At 37.9% G+C, this 17,195-nt stretch overlaps 1 protein-coding gene across 4 annotated transcripts in view; it reads left to right on the plus strand.

The window, feature by feature from the left end:
- Positions 1–17,195, plus strand: part of PCSK5 (proprotein convertase subtilisin/kexin type 5) — a 498,339-nt gene that overhangs the window by 256,176 nt on the left and 224,968 nt on the right. For all 4 annotated transcript variants that reach the window (XM_065908244.1, XM_065908247.1, XM_065908246.1 and 1 more), the window contains exon 10: positions 5,330–5,433. In XM_065908244.1, the coding sequence (XP_065764316.1) occupies positions 5,330–5,433 (104 nt within the window). The remainder of the gene's footprint in view (positions 1–5,329; positions 5,434–17,195) is intronic.

The following is a 17,195-nucleotide window of genomic DNA, read 5'->3' on the forward strand; positions in this document are numbered from 1 at the left end:
TGACTATTTAGTAAGTTGGATATTTGATGATGGTGATTGCTCATGCTGTTTCCCTATAGGTCTGGTCCACGTGATCTCTCATCATTGCATTAGATGGACTCTTGTGTTTAAAGAAGACTATCCTGTTTAGGGGCTTCCCAGGTGGTGCTAGTAGGAAAGAACCTGCATGCCAATGCAGGAGACATAAGAGATGCGGGTTCGATCCCTGCATTGGAAAGTTCTCCTGGAAGAGGGCATGACAACCGTGCCAGCATTCTTTCCTGAAGAATCCCATGGACAGAGGAGCCTGGCGGGCTACAGTCCATGGGGTCGCAAAGAGTCAGATACAACTGAAGCAACTTAGCACACACATGCACGTCCTGCTTAGGAAACGGTTTTCATTATTTTCATTTGCATTTGCTGTTGCTCCTCTTATTGATCTAGTCTCTTTCTGTAATAAGATGTGCATTTGTTGTTCCTTTTATCAGTTGTCTTTAAACTGCCTCTAATGATAGATCCATCTGGGGGTTTGAGGGGAAGGTGAGTTGTTTTTTCTTTTTAATAAATGCAGGTGAATCAATCATTCGGGATTTAAAATTAGTTCTTATTTTTAAGGACACCAAGTACAGATTTATTCAGATGTTTGCAGAATTATCTGGGAAAAGTCTTGGGGAGAGTTTTTTTTTTTTTTTTTAATTTAAATGCTAGCAGTTGCACCTAGACCCCCTCCAGTGTTCTTGCCTGGAGAATCCCAGGGATGGGGGAGCCTGGTGGGCTGCCGTCTATGGGATCGCACAGAGTCGGACACGACTGAAGCGACTTAGCCGCAGCAGCAGTTGCACTTAGACGTCCAACGGGAAGCACGAGACAGAATGTCTCTCCCGGGATTTGTCCTACTTCTTCCAAACCTGTTGTTGGGCCCACGAAATACTTTGAACAGCTCAGAACAAAAATGCAGCACAAACACCAGGTAGTGATAGTGTTGTTCCCGATCCTGTTTTTGCAGCTGGCGACTGGAAGTATTTGGGATGAGGTTCAGCCGAGGCTCCTTAACTGGACAGGAGTTACCTAATCAGGCTTTAAACCACATCAAAGTGTGAGCGTGTCAGGCAAGGCAACCAGTTCATAACAAATGTTGAGGAATGATAGGATGTTATGACATCTAGTATAAAATATTATTTTAGAAAAGGAATATGGCTTTTCCTAGCTCAGTATCTTTCTGTTTACCTTTGATAGAGTGTGCCAAAGTTAGGCCTTTGGAACCTGAAAATTCAATGAAGGCTCAAGAATCTCCTGAATTCTGTGGCAAATAAAACATAGCCAACTGGGTTGAGATTGACAGAGTTGGCACAAAATTGTGTGGCCTTTCATGTGCCATCTTTGGCTTCCTTATCCAGCTGTTAGAGAACCACCTGACAAACCACTGTGTGTACTTCGGTTGCAGCTTCATGGATCTATATAGATGGTATTAAATAGCAATTGATTGCACGCTCTGCAGCCGACTGCAGCTGGTTGGAACTGTAGCTCTACCATGACCTACCTGTATGTATGTCCTTGAGTTACTGTGTGGAACTCAGTCTCACTTTTGTCATCTGTGAAATGGGAATCAAAACTTTACCTCTATCATATGCTTTTTTAAGATTACACAGTACACACACACATACAGCATTCAGTACCTGCCCCTGGCCAAGTGTTCAGTAAGTGTTGGTTACTATTTTGAAGTCATCAAAGGATGCAAAAATCCCTAACGGGGAAAAATGACACATACAGGACTCCTCAGAAAATCAGGTACTGTCTTGAAAGGTCATCACTAGTTAGCCACATTTTGCAGACATTTATACATGTGACCTTTATGAGTATATTGTTGGCCAAGGGTAATTGTTAGTGATTCTAAGAAGAAACCCAAGGAGTATGTGGCATCACTACTGATGTTGTTTCTTTTTTTTTTTTTTCCTGGTGGCTTCTTATGAGATTGGTGGTCACCGGGCTCAGAGTTGAGAGGTATCACTCTTTTTCTCCAGTTTGGTTAGACTTTGGGCTTTTTTGATTGTTATTTGCCCTAGAGCTTTGGAGGCTTTGGCTGTGAGAGGCATGCTGGTTGTCAGAGGCCAGTGGAGTATGAGTCCAGGGTAATTGGCAGAATAGGGTAAGTTTCAGGGGGTCCGCTGTTACCGTCGGGTACTGTGGCGTTCACGGTGCAGGGCAGCCTGCTTTCACTCTGTATGTGGCTTATTCCGTGTTTGATGACTTCTTCCCTCCTACGTCATCCCTGTGAGCATTAAACAAGTAGGTCATAAAACGTGACTCAGACTTTCTCATAAATAAGAGTTCTCTCAGGATACTAGTCACTTAACCTATGGCTATTTCCTGAGCTGGTCAATTACCCTCCCAGGTAGGAACACCGCTGCTTCAAAAACACATTGGTTTCCCATATTATCTTTCTCACTTTATTTTGGTGAAATTCAGGACATTTTGAAATTAAATCATTTCTGAAGTTGTGCATTATCAAATGTCACAGTAAAATTATATGACTGTCTCCTTCTTTCTACGTGTAGTTTCAATTTCCTGAAGCTAATTTCTCCCTTCTAATTATGAGCACTCCAAGAAGAATTAGTTTTTGCAACTCAGCATGAGAGCAAGTAACTCTTATTTCTTCAGGCTGAGTTGAATGCAGGAGACTTCCTGAATCTGCCTGTATACAAGTGCCTAAGGTACAAGATAAGTGTTTCCTGTTCTGTTGTTATTATTCTATTTTCAGTGCTAAGGGCCACTGGGGAAATGATCTCCCAATGGTCAGAATTGTGTGCTTGATATTTCTAAAAGAATTTTGCCCTGGTGATAGGTAACAGGAAAACTTGTGGGATTTCTTTTTTTTCCTGGAAGGGTAACATTGACGTGAAAGTTTCAACTGTGTGTTAAATGTTATCTTAAAAGTACAAGGTTGATTTAGACATGTTTATCAAATCCAAGTGTACTTTTAGGTATCTTACTGTTTGCTCATTAAAAAAATAAAAGCATACATGTTCACTTGAGTGGATTTTGCTTTCCCATAAATAAGTGACTGCAGTGTCTTTCCACACTGACTTTTTTGTTGTTCTTTTTGCCCCTTACCCAAGTAACTAGACTGGAAAAGGGAAAGGAGAGTAACACTGCATTTCAGGCAGAACTAAAACATCTTATGTTGAGAGTAGTGTTCAGAATTATCCACGGACTCATTCTTCTAATTTTCCTGACTGTAACACATTGAATCGACCATGGGTTTTTGTTGTTGTTGTTGTTGTGTTTTTGTGGATTCAGTATTAGTTAGCTAAGAACCAAATACGCTAATTGTATTAGGACCAGAACTCTTCTGCTTCCTGGGATCCGTCACACAACCTCCCTCCCTTTCTTGACAGTTGTTGTACCTTGTCTGGTTCTAAAATTGATTCCTAACAAGTATTGTATCAAAACAAAGCAAAAATAATTCTGCTTTCATTATTCTCATATCTTTAAAACTCATATGCCTGGGATTTAATTCCTTAGTGTAAGTTCTTTTCTTAATGCGGTCTTACAAAATAGTCAGGATCCTATCTTAGTCCCTATGGAAACCTTGGAATTGATAGTAATCTCTCGTATTTTTCATCTGAGAACATAACAAAAAGGTATAAGAACTCTGTAGTACTTTTCTATCCCATCTCCTTCATTGTCAGATCATTAAATAGGAGCTATGGCTATTAATTTTAGCAAAATGATGTACTGTCTACCACTTCTAATGGCTTATTAGGCATCAGGAACTAGGTTAAATACTTGACATGACAGTTGACTCTCAAACAACATAGATTTGAACAGCACAGTTTCATTTATATGCAGATTTTTTTTCACTAATTTTGTACCACACAGCCTGCTGTTGGTTGGATATATGGATGCAGCACCATGGGTGTGGAGACCCAGCTCTAAGTTATATTCAGACTTTTGACTGTTCAGGGACTGGTACCCCTAACCTCCACATTGTTCACAGGGCAACCATACTTTGATTCAGTTGGTACAACAAAGTAGATATTAGCGTCCACATTCTAAGTGGGGAAACTGACTCTTTGAAAAGTCAATTTTGCACAGATAGAAAATGAAGGAGCCAGAAAACGGTCGCTGGGCCCCCTCTCATTAGGAGGCCACCCTCAAAAACATGGATATGGTGAGTATGATAAGAAAATGTGGCATCAAGTGAAGCAGTGTGCAGTTTCATCCCTAAAAGTTAGCTGTAAAGATAGCGGGTTCTCTGTCTGCATGGAGACACACCAGAGTACATACGTGCCCATATGAGGGGCTGCAGAGATTACCACCTGCCCCTGTCATACCTCAAGGGAGGTAGCAAGTCATTCTCTCTCCTCCCCCAAATGTTCTGACCCATCCTTTGCAAATATCCTTCTAAAATGAAAGTGGTAGATGAGAAGCAAAGAAAACAACCACACAAGCTGCATGATAAGTTGCCATATTTCCAAGTTAAGTAAAAGAAAAATGTCATAGCTCACATTCAAGATTGAATTGAATAAGAATCCTGATTAGAATTTCTTGCAGGCACTGAGTCAGATGCTGTCTAGAAAATAATATGTTCTTTGAAAGAGAACGGAAGGCTGTGAATATGTACTCGGATTTGCTTTGTGTGTTTATTAGTTTTGCAGTTCTGATGAAAGTATCCTCCATTCAGTAGTGTCTGTGATCTTCAGTGCCAGCAGCCGTAAGAAATAGATATTCAATAATTTAATAACTGTTTATTGCAAATTAAGATCACTCCCATAACTGTCTGTGCCTGGGTGCCCAGTGTTGGGCTCTGTACCACATCCTCTTTCCTTCAGAACACTGAAAATGGAGACTCAGTTTCAGCTCAGACTTTTTTCATATCCCACACATCCATCCAGAATGGTTAACATTGCTAAGTTCTTTGTTAAGTTACAAGTCTGCTGCCTGGCTAAACAAGTGAACAAGAAATATTCAAGAGCCCTTCAATTTTGACTTTCGCTTGTTGTAATTTTCTAATGATGTTGCAAGATTCTACACACAGGATGACAGGGCCAGGATTGGGAGCCTTTTTGAGGAAACTGAAAATGCTCACCCTTTTAAAACCTTACCTCCACTAGTAGCACATTATTTCTCAAGTGAAAGGTTACATTTTCTGCCTCCCTAAGACTAACGTCACCTCTCCAAGTGGAAAACAAGAGCGGCATTTGGCATTCGTTTGTCCCAAACCCAAATCGCTGACCCTTTGTTTTTAGTACTTTGCCCTTTTGCTTTTGCTTTTTTGGTTTGCTTGTGACTCTCTGCTTCCCCCATCTTTTTTTTTTGGTACAATGATTCTTACCTTGTCTTTCCCCAGTCCGTTTCTGACCTGGAGAGACGTGCAGCATGTTATTGTCAGGACTTCCCGTGCAGGACATTTGAACGCTAATGACTGGAAAACCAATGCTGCTGGTTTTAAGGGTGAGAACTTCTTTCATCTTCTGTCACAGGCAAAATATTTTTATTTTCCCCCATTTTAAATGGAGAGCAGGCAACAGAACCCCTCCACAGAAACTTTAAATTTTGTACTGACACAGGAAGAGGTTGATCTCTTAGTAAAAAAAAAAAAAGAAAAAGAAAAGGCAGATTCCTCTTTTTAAAAAATTAAAACAACATATTTACGGCAGATTTCCTTGGCTTCCCATATCATAGGTCAGTTTCTTTAAAGGTAACCACCTCCCAAGTATTGTCGACCTATGAGGCTCCTCGTTAGCTTACTATTTGCTGTCCTTGATTATCTGAGTGATATTTGTAACAATGAATTTAAAAATTCCTTATCTTCTGGAGTGATTACTTCCAATTAATAACATCTGGTATCTTTTGTTCCTTTGAGGGTAGCACCATTAGCTGGTAGGCTATGCATTCTATATATTTTGTTTTTGTTTTCCTCAAACTTCCACAAATAGGAAAACAGGCCTAATTCCATGATATTACTTTACATAAACTAATAATTCTTATGAAGCTTCATAATGCAGTCTTATGCAAGTGTACGCAGGCTATAATAAGTGCTAACTATTTTTCTCATGGCTGATAAGGATTATAGTTCCTTCAAACTATCTTGCTAACAGTAACTATTTTGTTTGTTGTCATCCATAACATATGCTATAATCAAAAGAAAATAATTATATAAAGTGGATGTCCTACAGTTTAGTATCTTTACTCAAGTTTCAGATAACCTAAATTTTAAACCTTTAAGTTATAACAAAGATTACTTTTTGTGATATCTGCAGACTTACATTTATTCCCAAATAATATTTGTATCATTATATATCCCTATAGATGAAAAACAGTATTCCATAACAGAAGGAATATCTACTTACAAATTGCAGTTCTGGTCCTCAGATCATTGGTAATAAGCTGAATAATCCTGGGCAAGTCATTTAATTTTTCTGGGCCCTAACTTCCCAACTTAGTTTAGAAGCTGAATAATATTAACTACATAGAATATCTTATGTGTGATTTCCATATATCCATAGTGTATTATACTCAATGTATATAAATATTCATGCTGAAAATGTAACGTGTAATTTTAAAAATTATTTGCAAGTAGCTTATTAGAGTCTCATGCTTTGCCAAAACCTTTCAATATGCCAGTTAACCAGTGCCATATAAAAGAGTTCTTTGACTAACATCTTCACTGAAGACTTCACTTTTAGAAAAGATAAAGACTAACCCTCTTCTTTTGAGTATTATCAAACACTTTTCCATGTTTGTAAACTATATAATGCAGCAGTGTTCGATGAGCTTTTAATCGAAAGCTTTGTAAATACCAGTTGGGATCACATTTTCTGAAGCCCAAATCAAGACACAGTTCCAAAATAGTAAATGCTATGTGCAGCATCAAAAACATTTGAAAGTTCAGTTGTTCGAGAAAATCCAGGATGTAATTTGCCATATGTGTGTTTCCTTTTGATTAGCTTCCACATGCTTCCAACCCCTACTATAAATTCAGGCAGTCAAGGGGTTGAGTTTGGGGAGCAAGGTGGGGTGGGGGAAGGGATGAAAATATAACCTTGGTTGGTTCAACACTGCAATGAACTTCTTAGTAGAAGGTTCATAGACTAAGTACATTGACCTCCATAAAGCTGAGGAATCAACTTTAACCCAAATAAAAGTCTTAGTTTTACTTATTCCTTTTTGGCAACTTAAAAAGAGCAAATGGTTCTAATAAAAAACGCAACTCTTTTGAAAACCTCTGTTGGTTTTGGAGAGGGGGAAGCAGAGGCTTTAGACTGAATCTCGCCAGATCCAAACCTGAGTCTGAAGGGGGCTGTCCACTGCTTCTGGCAGGGGGCAAAGAGCGTTTTACTATTGCACGTGGCAATATTTAGTATAATATTTCACTCTTCTCTTAGATTACTGCCAAGACTAACAATTAAAGTTCGCTTTTTCATAGATGAATTACCCTGAATGGTCTGGACTCCCAGCGGAATTGTTTTGTAATTTTGTTGATGGCAAGCCCCATATTTCATCTAAACATGATCATAATAAGAAGAATTTTTGAAATTTTCTTCCCTTCTCTAAGCATTCCCATCTTCTCCCTAGCATCCCACAAATAAAAGCGATGAAGGCAGAGGCTACTAGGAGAGGAGTCATGCTTTGGCAGGCGGGGGGTGGGGAATGCAGGTCACTAGGACTGGAGAAAGATGGGCTGACTTTATGGAATAAGAACTGAATGAACAAAAAATAGTGAAGGCTTGGAAAATGTTCATGCAATGAGAGCTCATATTTTAAATTAGGTCAGCCAGCTTTTGCAGGCCTTACTTAGTGGGAACACATGGCCTGCAGAAGAAATTGCCTACAAACAGAAGCCTGCAACCCTGGGTGCGCGCCTTTACCACTGGGCTTGGTCCTAATGCTGAGTGAGATATAGGTACAAAACAAAGCTGAAAACACCTGTGCTTCCCTGGGCTTGCTCCTATGGCCTCATGTTGAGTGATCGAACTTGTATGAAGAGTGGGGTGTTGGGGTTTTGTTTTTTTTTTTTTTGAAATCACAAGAATTTCAGAAACAGGTTGGCAGGTATTCTTCTGCAATGGGGCTGTCAGTATTAATGTCCAGATTTCCTCTTTCTCTTCTGGTAAAGCACACAGCTCAATGTAGCAACCAGTTAGGTTTGGGGGTCTCACCATCAATAGACTTGATAGTCTTAGTTCTCACTGATAACTTGGGAGAAGCCAGCACCCTACAGATCAGGCTTTCCCCAAACCCTGCCAAGTGCCTTTCAGCATCCTTACATGTCTTTGAACCTACCCACGTGTGGTCCATCTAAGTTAGAGAACAGACCCACATGCTATCAGATCTAGACTGATGTGGGTCTCCGTTCAAGGCGGACTTGATCCACTCTTACCTACATGTGTTATGGACCTGGATTCCTGGTCCCTGGAAGGACATACCTTCCAGAAGCAACTGCTGGCTTCTGTTAACTGGCATGGACGGATTGCATTCAGGCAAGGAAGTTGCCCAAGGAGGACTGACTCCTCTGTGCGTTTCTCTGAGAGCAGAGTTACAGATGAGCTGGATGCAGAGAACTTTCTTCCCCTTTCTTTGCACTCTCCTTGCAGTGATATCAGTTTATAAACAGTCCTGTAGTGAAGGTTGCCACAGTGAAGGCAACCCCGAACCTGGAAGCCTCTCATCAACATTTTTATGTTATGGTAGCTTAACTTTTAACAGTGTTAACTGAACTAAGATGATTCTATCTTGCAGCTTCTTTATAATAATAATCTAATATAGATAAAATACCTTTTGTAGAAGATCTGTTTTTTAAAATAAACATAATTCAATGAATACATACCTATGAAAACTAACTGGATGTTATTTTGATATGTTCATCCTGTGAATAATCCTAGCTAAGTTTCAGACAACACCTTTTGATTTTAAACCTCTTCCAAGATAGTTTTTTTTAATAATAAATGGAATAAGTGTGATGCATCTATCAAATAATCTGAGATTATGCATAAAAGCAGGAAAGTATTTGCGTGAAACCACATCAACAGATGTGTTATCCACCACTAGAGAACTAAAATCCAAGTTCCAGTATTTTTGCTACTGACCAACATTTGCAATGCCTGGAGACAACTTTGGCATTCAATTGTTTGTTTGGGAGTTTCTTTAGTATTTCTTTTTCCTTTTTTCCCTTTGCTCTTATGAAATGTCTTTTCTATTTTTTTCCTTTCTGCTCTTTTTAATAACCCCCTCGTGCTCCTTAAAATGTGCAAATCAACCATAGAAGTGAGGGTTTTGCCATCTGGGTGGTTTTCTTCAAGGAATTTAATTTACGTAGTCTCCTGATTTACTTATTCACAAGTATTTCCTGCACACCGTTCGCAGGCCAGCCCAACGCATGATGAAGCACACTCAAAGAGCAGAAACAGAGGAAATGTCCAGGTCCTATGACTTTGCCTCCTGTGATCTGGCTGCACTGTGATTTCCCTACAGAAACACAAGTTTACGGTGTACTTTTTTCCCCCTCCAGTCAAACCCAGTCCGTCTTTCAGGTTCATGTTTATAAAAGTGTCAGTGATCCGTCTCTCACCATCTAAAATGCAGCCCAGCCTGAGCAGCAGAAGGCAGCTAATGAGAGAATCTCTCCTGTGGCATGCCACATACATTTTGACGAGTTCTGTTTTTGCATAGAAGGTGTATGGATCCTAGGGCCCTGCGGAAGGCTTGCTTGAATTCTGCATTCTTCTAGAATCCATGACTCGGAGCCTTTCAGGAAGAACCCCCCCCCCCTTTCTGCTTTAATCTGAGATCCCTGCCTATTTCCTACCCATCTCTTCCCCCAGTCTCCTGGGCTGTGCTCATCGAATCTTTCCCCCACATCCGTAGCCCTGGTTTGCTGATGCAGCTATGAGCAGTCTAATTGAATGCATGCAACATCGATGCTATAGTTTTTTTTCAAAGTGTCTGTATTTGGATATGATAACTTGATATTATACAGTTAAACTCTCTTAAATCTAGGAACAGGAATAGATGTCAGATAATAAATTAGGAACTTCTGTCATCTTTACTAGGCGAAAGAAAGAAAAAAATGTCATTGAAAATCAAAATGACAACTAAGTGAGCGAGGTTACCACGCCTTCCATTTCACTGCCCTCCCAGACTATGTAAGTTTTTTTTTTTCTACCAGCATGTTGCTGAAACCTCCCCATCCCCACTGACTCTTTCTTTGACCACAACTAAACTACTAGATTTTTAAATTTTTATTTCTAACTGATTTCCCACTGTGGGGAAAACAATTGACAGTCTAACATGACTTCTTAGCCTCAAAGGCCCTTAACTTTTAATAACCTTTATTACTTTTAATTGCCATCATTTTATTTCCACTGGTAGGGCTGGTAATTTTAAGATGTTCCAATATATTTTTAATACCTACTTGTCTTGCTTTCAGCTTGTAACACTTATTTAAAAAGAATTTAGAAGTGCTGAAACCATTAAGCATGCCATGTGTTGAATTGAAACTAAAGGTTTTGAAATGTGTGGGGCTTTTTTGCGTATATAAAGTGATATCTGATGTGTTACCATTTGAAAGAGTAAAGCTATATTGTTATCATATTATTTCACTGTACAAATAATATTTTATCTTTGCCACCTAGCATTGCTGATGTGATGTTGGTAGCTATGATTAAAGTCCATAATGTACCTTAATTGGAAATGTGCACATCAAGTTTTCAAAAAAGGTCAAAGTGAAATGTTATTCATCTGGTCAGTGTCGGAGGGGATATTCGAATCAGATGCTTGACTTTGGTCCCAATTCTGTTTTCAGAAATAAAGCATTTAGTTCTTCTAAAATGCAGAGAGGTATATTAATACATTTGATCCTACCTAATAAAATTTGCTCCCTAGAAATGCCACCTGAGTTTCTTTCAAGATTCTGAGTTTTATTCCGTTGTACTCTATGAACTCATATTTATTTAATATATTAACTTAAAATCTTTCATTTTGCATTTATTGATCATTGAATATATGAGCTTACCTTCTTGCTCATTTATAAGCAAAGATATGAATCACATGTAATTTAGGGATTTTACTTTTATTCTTTCGTCTCTCGGATGAGGTACCTAAATATCTACCTGGAAACAGCAATATAGGACCCCTGACAGCCATCTGCCTGATCACTGCTCAATCTGGAGTCTTGTATTCACAGTGCTCACTTTCCCCATCAGAGTGTTCTAGTCATACATACTAAATATGTGAGATTTAAAAATATTTTCTGCTAATGAAAATGCAAACAAAATGTTGTTTTTTCATTGCTGGTCTTTGAATGGTAGTGTTAGGTTTGTTAGACTTTGGGGATAATTCTGTTTTATACCCCTACACACAGAAGTTTTAAATGTATGCGGTTTCACACTTAAAATCCATCTTCAAAATAGAATTAAAATGATGGTTGTACTACATGACTATTACCTCTTTACCAGATATAATTAGTTAATGAAGGGAATTATGTTTAGAGTAGTTTTGTGGTTTTGCCACAGTCTTAAGAACCTTATTCTAGGAGAGAGTCTGTTATTGATATTTTCTTTGGCCTTTGAAGAAACCAATTAAAGTTTTTGTATCTTGGGTTTTTAGAATGTGGGTAACAAAATACCAAACATAATGAGAAGGCTGAGTTGAATGAAAAGTGCTTTGAAATTGGAAAATACCAAACATAAAAAGAGTCTTGACAAAGATAAGACTCTTAAAGTGTATTTTCATATGTCACAGCTTTCTACTGCAAAATGAGGATAAAGGTACAGAACTACGTTGTGAATTAGAATGCTGTTTTGGGGGTGAAATTAATTAAATTGTCTGAGTGAGCAAGACAAAATGCATTAAGGTTTTTGTAATGAAATTAGCACAATAGGTCTTCCTTTTATTCCATAATTGCATATCAATGACTATACTATAATCATATATAAACACAGCTCTACTGTTTTGCAAATTAATTTTAATGTTTAAATATCACCTTGACTTCAACCTACTAAATCTTGAAAATTTGTTTCAGCAAAGGAACTAACTCCAGAAATCTGAACTGATTGTAGTTATAAATGTCAATCTTTAGCCATTAATGTACAGTATAAAAGCTATGAGCATAAAATTTGATTTTTTAACAATATGCAAAATTTGTATACTTAAGTGAAAGTTGATGTCTCTTTTTGTGTTATCACCTCAATTTTGATAATTCTAATGAGGCTGGACTTCCGTAGGTATTTTTTTTCCATTTATTTTTATTAGTTGGAGGCTAATTACTTTACAATATTGTAGTGGTTTTTGCCATACATTGACATGAATCAGCCATGGATTTACATGTGTCCCCCATCCTGATCCCCGCTCCTTCCTCCCTCCCCATCCCATCCCTCTGGGTCTTCCCAGTGCACCAGCCCTGAGCACTTGTCTCATGCATCCAGCCTGGGCTGGTGATCTGTTTCACCCTTGATAGTATACTTGTTTCAGTGCTGTTCTCTCTCAACATCCCACCCTCGCCTTCTCCCACAGAGTCCAAAAGTCTGTTCTGTACATCTGTGTCTCTTTTTCTGTTTTGCATATAGGGTTATCGTTACCATCTTTTTAAATTCCACATATATGCGTTAGTATACTGTATTGGTGTTTATCTTTCTGGCTTACTTCACTTTGTATAATGGGCTCCAGTTTCATCCATCTCATTAGAACTGATTCAAATGAATTCTTTTTAACAGCTGAGGAATATTCCATGGTGTATATGTACCACAGCTTCCTTATCCATTCGTCTGCTGATGGGCATCTGGGTTGCTTCCATACAGCAGACGAATGGATAAGGACATGGAAGCATCCTTAGGTATTTTTTTTTTTTTTTTTAAAGGATTACAGTTGTTTATTTTTTTTTTTTTTTTTTTTTTTTTTATTTTTTAAATATTATTTTATTAGTTGGAGGCCAATCACTTTACAACATTTCAGTGGGTTTTGTCATACATTGACATGAATCAGCCATATAGTTACATGTATTCCCCATCCCGATCCCCCCTCCCACCTCCCTCCCCACCCGACTCCTCAGGGTCCTCCCAGTGCACCAGGCCCGAGCACCTGACTCTTGTATCCCACCTGGGCTGGTGGTCCGTTTCACCATAGATAATATACATGCTGTTCTTTCAAAACATCCCACCCTCACGTTCTCCCCCAGAGTTCAAAAGTCTGTTCTGTATTTCTGTGTCTCTTTTTCTGTTTTGCATATAGGGTTATCGCCACCATCTATCTAAATTCCGTATATATGTGTTAGTATATTGTAATGTTCTTTATCTTTCTGACTTACTTCACTCTGTATAATGGGCTCCAGTTTCATCCATCTCATTAGAACTGATTCAAATGAATTCTTTTTAACGGCTGAGTAATATTCCATGGTGTATATGTACCACAGCTTCCTTATCCATTCATCTGCTGATGGGCATCTAGGTTGCTTCCATGTCCTGGCTATTATAAACAGTGCTGCGATGAACATTGGGGTGCACGTGTCTCTTTCAGATCTGGATTCCTCAGTGTGTATGCCCAGAAGTGGTATTGCTGGGTCATATGGCAGTCCTATTTCCAGTTTTTTAAGAAATCTCCACACTGTTTTCCATAGTGGCTGTACTAGTTTGCATTCCCACCAACAGTGTAAGAGGGTTCCCTTTTCTCCACACCCTCTCCAGCATTTATTGCTTGTAGACTTTTGGATAGCAGCCATCCTGACTGGCGTGTAATGGTACCTCATTGTGGTTTTGATTTGCATTTCTCTGATGATGAGTGATGTTGAGCATCTTTTCATGTGTTTGTTAGCCATCTGTATGTCTTCTTTGGAGAAATGTCTGTTTAGTTCTTTGGCCCATTTTTTGACTGGGTCGTTTATTTTTCTGGAATTGAGCTTCAGGAGTTGCTTGTATATTTTTGAGATTAATCCTTTGTCTGTTTCCTCATTTGTTATTATTTTCTCCCAATCTGAGGGCTGTCTTTTCACCTTACTTATAGTTTCCTTTGTTGTGCAAAAGCTTTTAATTTTCATTAGGTCCCATTTGTTTATTTTTGCTTTTATTTCCAATATTCTGGGAGGTGGGTCATAGAAGATCTTGCTGTGATTTATGTCGGAGAGTGTTTTGCCTATGTTCTCCTCTAGGAGTTTTATAGTTTCTGGTCTTACATTTAGCCTACAAAGCAATCTATAGATTCAATGCAATCCCTATCAAGCTACCAACGGTATTTTTCACAGAACTAGAACAAATAATTTCACAATTTGTATGGAAATACAAAAAACCTCGAATAGCCAAAGTAATCTTGAGAAAGAAGAATGGAACTGGAGGAATCAACCTGCCTGACTTCAGGCTCTACTACAAAGCCACAGTCATCAAGACAGTATGGTACTGGCACAAAGACAGAAATATAGATCAATGGAACAGAATAGAAAGCCCAGAGATAAATCCACGAACCTATGGACAGCTTATCTTTGACAAAGGAGGCAAGGATATACAATGGAAAAAAGACAATCTCTTTAACAAGTGGTGCTGGGAAAACTGGTTAACCACTTGTAAAAGAATGAAACTAGAACACTTCCTAACACCATACACAAAAATAAACTCAAAATGGATTAAAGATCCTTAGGTATTTTTAAAACTCTTCTTTCAGCAAGTGAATTTGGCTATCCTTCATGTTAACAAAGTTTAATATTTTGTGGTTATGATTGATATTTTAGACAAAGATAAAAATCATCAAGCTGTAAATTTGGTAATTACAGGGAGTGATCAACCAGGTCCAGTGCTATTTCAGATCAAAAGTGTGTTGTTAACCATGAAGTAAAGAAATGGATTCATGTGAATCACTAATACTTGGATTCTGAATCCAGTTCTAAAATAAGATGCCTGAAAGACTTAAGCCAAGGCTGTCTTATCAGAAAACACTTACCTACACGTACGTGCACTTTCTCTTACAGGGATTTTTAAAATTCAACAGTGATTTTCTTTTTCTTTTTTTTCAACAGTGATTTTCTTATGTTAATTTAAAACAAAAAGAACTCACTTAGCATAGTAGTTTGGAGCATGGGCTACAAAGTCAAATAACCTGGGATTGAATCCCAGCTTCATAAACAAATAAATAGTACATCTGGAAATCCGCATACATTCTTAACTTTATTGTAGTGAGTTTACATATTATAAAAAGTACTATTTTAAATGTACAGATGTATACATCTATGTAACCATCACCACAGCCAAGGTGTAAAACATTCCCAACACCCCAAAAAGTTCTTTTGCATTCTTTCTAATACCCCACCCCACCCCCTCAATCCCGCCCTGTGCAACCAGACATATTTGCTATTACTGTAGATTAGATTGTCTTTTGTAGACTCTCATACAGATAGAATTATTTGAAACTGGCTTCTTTCTCTCCATGTATTTTTTGAGGTTCATCCATATCATTAAGTATATGAGGGGTTTATTCTATTTATTACTGACCTGTATTCTATTGTAAGAATGTAACACAATTTGTATTATCATTCACTATTTCATAGATGATTTTAATTTTTATTTTTTATTGAGGTATATTTGATCTGTAATAGTACGCAAGTACCAGGTATACGACATAGTGATTCACAACTTTTTAAAGCTGTGCTCCATTTATAGTTATAAATTATTGGCTGTATTCCCTGTGTTGTACAATATAGCTTATTTATTTTGTATATAGTATCTTATCTCTTCCTGTTTCCCTCTCCCCACTGATAGCTGTGAGTTTGTTATCTGTATCTGTGAATCTGTTTCTTTTTTGTTATATCCACTAGTTTGTTTTAGTTTTTATATCCACTAGTTTGTTTTAGTTTTTAAGTTCTACATATATATATAATATATATATAATATTGCTACATATATATATACAATATAGCTTATTTATTTTGTATATAGTATCTTATCTCTTCCTGTTTCCCTCTCCCCACTGATAGCTATGAGTTTGTTCTCTGTATCTGTGAATCTGTTTCTTTTTTGTTATATCCACTAGTTTGTTTTAGTTTTTATATCCACTAGTTTGTTTTAGTTTTTAAGTTCTACATATATGTGGTATCATACCATATTTGTCTTTCTCTATCTGAGTTATTTTACTTGCATAATACCCTCCTGGTCCATCCATGTTGTTGCAAATGCAAAACTTTATACTTTTTTATGGCTGAGTGGTGTTCTATTGTGTATATATACCTTGTGTACTTAATCTATTCATCTGTTGATGGACCCTTAGGTTGCTCCCATATCTTACGAATTATAAATAATGTTACTATGAGCATTGGGGTGCATGTACCTCTCCAGATTAGGGATTTGGTTTCTTTGGATACATACTCAACGGTGGAATTACTGGATCGTATGGTTCTAGTTTCAGTTTTTTTGAGAAACCTCCAAGCTGTTCTCCACAGTGGCTATGCCAGTTTACATTTCCACCAACAGTGCACGAAGATTCCCCTTTCCATGGATAATTTTACTGTTTCTAATTTGGGGGTGTTGTGAGTAAAGCTGTTATGAATATTCATGGACAAGCCTCTGTGTGGAGAAATTACAACTTTTTAAACTTTACACACTAGGCAAAAGACCTAATTTAAGGAGAGACTTTGAGGAGTAAGGGGATGGTCCAAAAGACTAACCAGATGTAACGAGCATTTCAGGCCAGGAATCTGACACATACTAAGGCTCAGTCAAGGAAAAGCTAGCTGGAAGACCATTCATCCTAGCTGCAGTGTGTGGCAAAGGGAAGAAGAAGGAAAACAGTATCATATACAGAGTTGAGCGCAGTTCTGCCTTCTTGGTAGACACTCAGGGAACTTGATCATCTACATGTTATGCATCTTTCTCATACAACATTTAATATTGAATTAATAAACAGTTAGTATTGTTAGAATTTTGTATGATAAAAATGGAGCACACATTATATATATATGTGTGTGTGTGTGTTTATATATATATATGTGCGTATACATACACACACATAGCTTAGGAATGAAATTAGCTCCACACTCCCTTGCAAATATGGCTTTCACTACTTTATATTCACATATTTCTTGTAATATCTGTCCCCTTTTCTGTAGTCTATTTTATCTGATTTGGGTTCTTGTTTCCATTTGCCAAGATTTTAGTTGATGGTTCTGGATGAAGGATTAATTTCCTTATTTGTGTTCTCTGCTTTTCTGGAAAACTACTTGGATTTCAAGACACAATAGGTAG

The sequence above is a fragment of the Muntiacus reevesi genome, chromosome 17 (genome assembly GCF_963930625.1).
Source record: "Muntiacus reevesi chromosome 17, mMunRee1.1, whole genome shotgun sequence".
NCBI lineage: Eukaryota > Metazoa > Chordata > Mammalia > Artiodactyla > Cervidae > Muntiacus > Muntiacus reevesi.